At 57.0% G+C, this 6,000-nt stretch overlaps 1 protein-coding gene across 5 annotated transcripts in view; it reads right to left on the bottom strand.

Moving 5' to 3' along the window:
- Positions 1-1,649: 1,649 nt before the first annotated feature.
- CRHR2 (corticotropin releasing hormone receptor 2) overlaps positions 1,650-6,000 on the bottom strand; it is a 46,833-nt gene continuing 42,482 nt past the window's right edge. For 2 of the 5 annotated variants that reach the window (XM_064575095.1, XM_064575096.1), the window contains exons 9-12: positions 5,689-5,774; positions 5,370-5,505; positions 4,953-4,994; positions 1,650-3,538 (exon numbers count right to left, since the gene is read on the bottom strand). In XM_064575095.1, the coding sequence (XP_064431165.1) occupies positions 3,398-3,538; positions 4,953-4,994; positions 5,370-5,505; positions 5,689-5,774 (405 nt within the window). In that variant the 3' untranslated portion in view covers positions 1,650-3,397. The remainder of the gene's footprint in view (positions 3,539-4,952; positions 4,995-5,369; positions 5,506-5,688; positions 5,775-6,000) is intronic. The other 3 variants (XM_045864477.2, XM_045864478.2, XM_045864479.2) reach the window with 2 other exon arrangements.

Here is a 6,000-nt window from a genome sequence, read left to right as displayed (position 1 = left end):
CGCGTGTGCATCTGGTGTCTGGGTGCCCCTCTGCGTGTCCCCGGGAGTCTCTCAGTGTCCCTCTGGGCCTCCCCGTGTTCGCCTCCACTCCGTGAGCCTCTGTGTGTGCCTCCCGCTGCGTACGTCCACGTGTTGGTGGTCCGTTTCCGCGAGCCTCTTAATTCCCTCGAAGTCCATCCTTCCTGCTGTTAGCCAGCCTCCGTCCCAGGAGAGCGGGGAGCTTGCGGCTGCAGCCCTCAGGTGGAACCCCCAGCACAGCCGCTCCGGCAGGGACATGTCATCCGCACCTTCCGCTGCCCCCCGCACAGATGCTCCACGCCTGCCACGCCTGCTGGGGTCCTTGTCGGCTGCAGGCTCAGACCCCCGCAGGGCCCCCAGGGCCCCGCTTTGCTGGCAGGCCAGGCGTTGGAGCCGTGCTGGGGTCAGGGCTCTGTGGTCTCTCCCCGGGAGTGGGGCCAGAAGGCTGGGCTGAGGCATACCCTTGCGGTCTCAAGCCTTCCTCGGCTGTACCCATCCGGGGGGTGAGAGGGCCCTGAGGGGTCCGGGTGCCAGAACCTGCCTACCGAGGAGGGGCGTCCGCCAACAAGGCCACTTTCCAGGAAAGCCAGCTCGGGAGGGACTGCCGCGGAAGCAGATGCTCACAAGGCCTGGCGTGGTGTGAGGAGCAGGTGCCTGACGAGTTTAACCAGGGCGGGACCCGCAGAGGGTCTCATGGCTCTGGTGGCATTTCACAGCCAGCGCCTGGCGTGGGGCATGACTGAGGACCCCAGGGATGCGGGGATGCACGGTCAGTGCAGGAACCCAGGAGGGGCCTCCTCTGAGGAGGGACCAGGCCAGACTGCCTGCTGAGCAAAGGTCCGTGACTCTGATGCTCTGCAGGCCGGGGAACAGGGCTGTGGGGCGAGGAGCCGCATCTGCGGAGTGGTGACGAGTGGCCGGGACCTCCGATGAGCACCGAGCTGCTTGCTCTACCAGCACCCCCAGGATGCTGACAGAAGCGGCCTGCACACCGCCTCTGAGCACACAGGGAGGCTTTACAAGACACGCAAGAAAGCACAAAGGCAGGGAGCCCCACTGCCTTCCTGCGGACCGAGGCAAAGCCGGGGCCCCGCCCAGCCATTAACCTCTCCCGCTCAGCTGCCCACGGGGTAGTCAAGCCTTTGGCAAGTCAGGTGGTTTTCATTTCTTTCAGCCAAATTTAAAGAGGACTTAATCAAGTGGTGGGCTGACACATAATTTTGGATGATAGATCACTATGCAGTTTTGGGCATACGTCTCAGAAGGAGGTCCGAGACCTGAGTGACATCTACTTATTTATGTGAAAAAGCTTCTCATTCTCAGCGTGTGGAGCTATAAAAATGAAAAAGAAAGAAAAGATGCTAAGTCCTGATTCATTCCAGCAATAAATATTCACCCATGGATTCATGAACAATTAAATTCCTATCCATTCCATTAAGATGTGTTTTCAATCAGTTTTCCTTTTGTAAGGCTTTACATTTGCCTTACAAAAACTTTCAGTGTCTGTGTTGTATTAATCAACTGTACCCTATGTTTTATATCAAAAGTAGTTGTGATAACTCAATCCAGAAGATGTTTTTTTAAAAAAACTCTTTACAAATTTTAGTCACAGAAAATTAAATAATTCTATTTCAATTTCTAAATATATTTTGTGGCAGAGAAGTATGATAAGGTGAGCAAGGAAAGACTTTCAACCATAAAAATACTGCATTAGTATAAAATTCTGTGGGGGAAGTGGGATGAAGACACAAGTTCAAAGAGAAAAGGAACAACGTAAAATTTCCAATTCTTGAGGAAGAGCTGGTTAGCTTGTTTTTTCAAACAAAAGAGGCTGGTTATTAAATCACAGCTGTGTTTGGATTCTGAATGATATACTTTAAAGTGTTGGGGCAGTTTTATTTTAAAAGTGTAAATATTTGCTAAAAGCTAGAAATCACCTTTCTCACCAATTTAAAAAATGTGAAAAAAATATTAGATGGCAACTGAAAAATATGCAAGATGGGATACATAATAAAAAAAAAAAATACGTTGCGGGTATTCCTAGAGCAAAAGCCCTTTTGAACCCTGACCTGATGGCTCTAGCCTCCTTTCCTCCACTCCCACCCTCTCCTGGAAACTTCCTCATGGTGTTGTTCACAAATACTGTGGGGTCTTGTCTACACTTGCTTCTGGATTTTAGAACATTTTGGGTTGGGCTGTGGCGTGCTGGGCGAGCTGCACCTCTCCTCTGTGGTGAATTAAACTGCCCTCGGTAGGAGAGGAGGGGTAGAGACTGTCTTGGGGGAGTAAGGGACAGGCCTGCAGACACACAGGTCAGAGAGGAGAACCAGCCCTGGACCAGGGCCATGGGCTCTGCAAACGAGAAAGGATCCAGCCCCCCCATCCTTGGCCACAGCACCCCTTCGTATGTCTGGTTGACTTGACCTGCGGGGAAGCTGTTTCCACAGAGGTATGGTTTATTTCACAGAGAGCCGAGATATTTCTGAAGGGGAGGCTGAAATGAAGCCCGGTCTGTGGTGGGAGCTGGGAGATTCTTCTAGTCACCAAACACCTAATTGGTTTCTTACTCCTTGCCCCCGGCCACCATGCTTCTCCTCCTCGTTTCAGCTGCACTATGCATCTGGTTGCCCTAGCTATGTCTTCCTTCCCCACGTGTCCCTCCCCAAGGCTCTGAGTCTGTGGACTAGGCCGAGAAGAGATGTCCCGGGACAGGAAGCAGCATCCTTCCTAGGACCCCAGAGATGGCTGGGGAGGGGCAGAGAGATGGCCTGCTCTGGGCTGGGGTGTAGGTGAGAGCCCCTGGGAGAAAGCAAAACTAATTCTTTGCTTCCAGTTGCTGTGACCCCCCCCCTCCACTGCAGAGGGCAGCCCTGAGCAAGGAGGCAGAAGGCCGGGAGCAGGGAGCAAGGCCTAATGTCACCCTGCTGTTGGTGGGAAGGCCCTCACAGAGGGGAGCCCCCGCTGTGCCACGGACGAGCTGTGTGACTCGGGCAGGCCCTTCCTGGCGCTGGGCCTCAGTTTCCCCGCCTGTGAATGGGGCTACAGTGAGGATGCAGGGAGAGAGGCTGGTGTGGGCAAATGCCTGAAGACATGTGACCCACTCTTTTCGGGGGTCGGGGGGTGTCTGTGGCCCCTGTGCCATCCCTCTGCACTGAGACTTTGGGCCTAGCGGGCCTGGCTCCTGAGAGCCTCTCGCACAGCCTGCTGCCACACGCCTCTCTCCAGCCGGCAGGGCGGGCCAGCTGACATCTCCCCTGCCTTCCGCCCCCACCAGCGCCCGAGCGGCGAGGTGGCAAAGTGAACCCAGAGAAAGGCACCCCAGGAGGATAGGAAAGCTGTCCTGATGGTGGAGTGATGAGCGAGTGGGGTGACGGAGGGGTCACAGGGCGGCCGTCTGCTTGATGCTGTGGAAGCTGATCCGTGTGGGCGACGTGGGGATGGACATGGCCCGGGCCACGGGCACTCGGAGGGAGTGATGGTCCTGCCAACGGTGCCACCTCTTCCTCACGGCCGAGCGCACCTGCAGGGGAGGCAGAGGCTCAGCGGGGCCTGCGGGGGGCCAGTCCTGGGAACGGGGAGGCTTCTCCCCTGCTCCCTGCCCCTTGCAGGGCCCTTGAAGGGAGGCTGGGGTGCCCTCCCGACCACCACACTCACACCCAGGGAGGGACTGGCTGGTTCCAAAAGCAGGTCCTTCCCCTGAAGCCGTTAGCCCCAGAAGCTCCTGCCGTCCGTCCTCATCCCTCTCCTGGAGAAGCTCCCCGCTGACCCTTCCTTGGGACACAATGCCTTCCCTGCCCCATCCCTCTGCCACCTCCTCTTTATGGTGGGACCCAAGCACCAGCTTCGCACATCTGCCTCTCGCTCTCCTGGGCACCTGCTGAGCTGTGCGCTCTTCTCGCGTACTTGGCATCCCTCTCCCTCCTGAAAGCCCTTCCTCCAGCCCCCTCCAGCCCGCTCCACCAGCTGACGGACCCTGCCTCACTGGCCATAGCATGTGCTGCTGAGATGGAAAGCTTAACAGTTCTAGTCATTTCAAAACCTGATCGTTGCTGGTGCCATATTATTCTCATTCGTATTGCAACTAAAGAAGTTTTCTGCAGAACGGATTATGTTCCCCATATGCTAGGCTAGCATGTGGCTGACCAGAATAAATGCCCCATAGGCACTGTGTGTTTGCTTTAGCAGCTTTCTCTCCCTGCCCTCCAGCCCCGGCCAGTCTCCATTGTCAGACTTGCCTATGTGAGGTCTGCTTTGATTGCCAGAGACCTAGGTGTGCAGAGACATCCCCCTCCCCCCGACTGTCACCCTCTGCATAGGCAGGGGAAGGGCCTCAGGATGGCATCGGCATTCCTCTTGAGGGTTTGGAAGCTCTCAGGACCTGGGGCTCTGTCTACTCTTTGCCCCATAGCCCACTGTGTGTCCTCACCGACCACAGGTCGGTGTGAGCCTCTCTCCCAAGCTGCTTATGCCGAGATTCTGGGCTCTGTGAGCTAAGCAGGCTGTCCCTGGTGCCTCGTTCCCTGGCATTGGCCCCAAGGCGTGTGGTCTGCTCTGTGGTGGGGGAATGTGCTGGTGTCTTTCCTGCTCCCTGCGTCCATCAAGGCCTGGGTGCTCGGCTCACACCTGGCCCGCTCCTGGAATGCCTTCCCCTGTTAGCAGCTGTGACCTGGCTCCTCCTTCCATGAGACCCTGCAGCCTGGGCTCCCTGGCCAGCCAGCCCTCCAAGTGCCTTTGTGAAGTGCTGGCCTATTGTTTCTGGCCTGCACGGGTGACCTTCTAAGCTGGTTCGAGACGCTTGGGCAGGATTCCTGTTTCCCAAAGCTGGGTGTGGCTCCTCCGGCCTTCCCCTTCCCTGTCCAGGGCAGAGCTGAGCAGAGCCAGGGACCCTCCACTGGGCTGGGAACTGAGGACAGCCCCAGAGCCTGGTCTCATACCTCTCCATTGAAGAAGCAGTAGAAGACAGACACAAAGAAACCCTGGAAAGGAAGGAGGGAGGGGTCAGCGACCTGCTTGGGGAGCCACTCTGCAGGGATGGCTGGGAACACCTGGGCCCGGGATCCCAGAGGCTCAGAGCTGGAGGGGAGCCCACCCCTCATGGTGCAGATGTACTGGGGCCCACTGAAAGTGACAGGCTGTCAGAAATCCTCAGAGCAGGTGCTGGGCCACCAGTAGGTGCAGTCTAGTATGACCAAGAGCCAGTCAGGGGGTGAGCTCGCCTGACCCCTGGGGTGGGGGTGCCAGGGCCCAGGGCTGGGGTTCAGTGTGTGCATGCACGTGTGTGTCAGTGTGAACCATGTCCCGTGTGAGGTCTCTGTGAGGACACTGGTGCCCCATCTTTTCCCACAGCCCACCTGGAAGGATTGCAGGAAGGAGTTGAAATAGATGAACACGATCTGCGACAGGTCGTCCTCCCCGGGGTTGATGAAGAAGAGCATGTAGGTGATGCCCAGGAGGGGCAGGAGAACGAGGGTGGCCTTGACCGCCTTCCTGGGGAGTGAGAGGGCGACAAGGCTGGTCTGAGCCCACACTGCAGGCAGGGTCTCACTCAGGGGCCGTTTCTTCTGGGACCCCAAGCAAGCTCCCTGGCTGAGGACTACGAGGATTTGGAGGGCCCTGCCCAGATGCCCTCCTCATTTCTGCCCTCTGGGGGTTAATGCACCCATCATTCACCTGTACTGGATCGTGTCTGATGTGGTGGATGCTCGCAGTTTTGTCATGAGGATCCTGACGATGTTGAAAAGAAATACAAAATTGATCTGGAGTGAGGGAAGGCGAAAAAAGAAGGACCATGAGGTGGGGAATGAACTGAGAGGCAGCCACTTCCCCCTATAACCCACTGAACCACATGTCCCACGCACACATCCGTCCTACCCGTCACCCCAGCCCCTGCCTGCGGTCCCAAGGCCTATACTTCTCCCTCACCAGGATGGGCAGAAGTCCCCGTCCCCTGAAGCCTCCAGGGCCTGCTTCTCCACCCTCAGA

Source organism: Mirounga angustirostris, unplaced genomic scaffold (genome assembly GCF_029215605.1).
Source record: "Mirounga angustirostris isolate CCGP_5_RB_7025 unplaced genomic scaffold, mMirAng1.0.hap1 SCAF_12, whole genome shotgun sequence".
NCBI classification, from domain to species: domain Eukaryota; kingdom Metazoa; phylum Chordata; class Mammalia; order Carnivora; family Phocidae; genus Mirounga; species Mirounga angustirostris.
The sequence above is the reverse complement of the archived record's forward strand: the minus strand, read 5'-3'. Positions and strand labels throughout refer to the sequence as shown.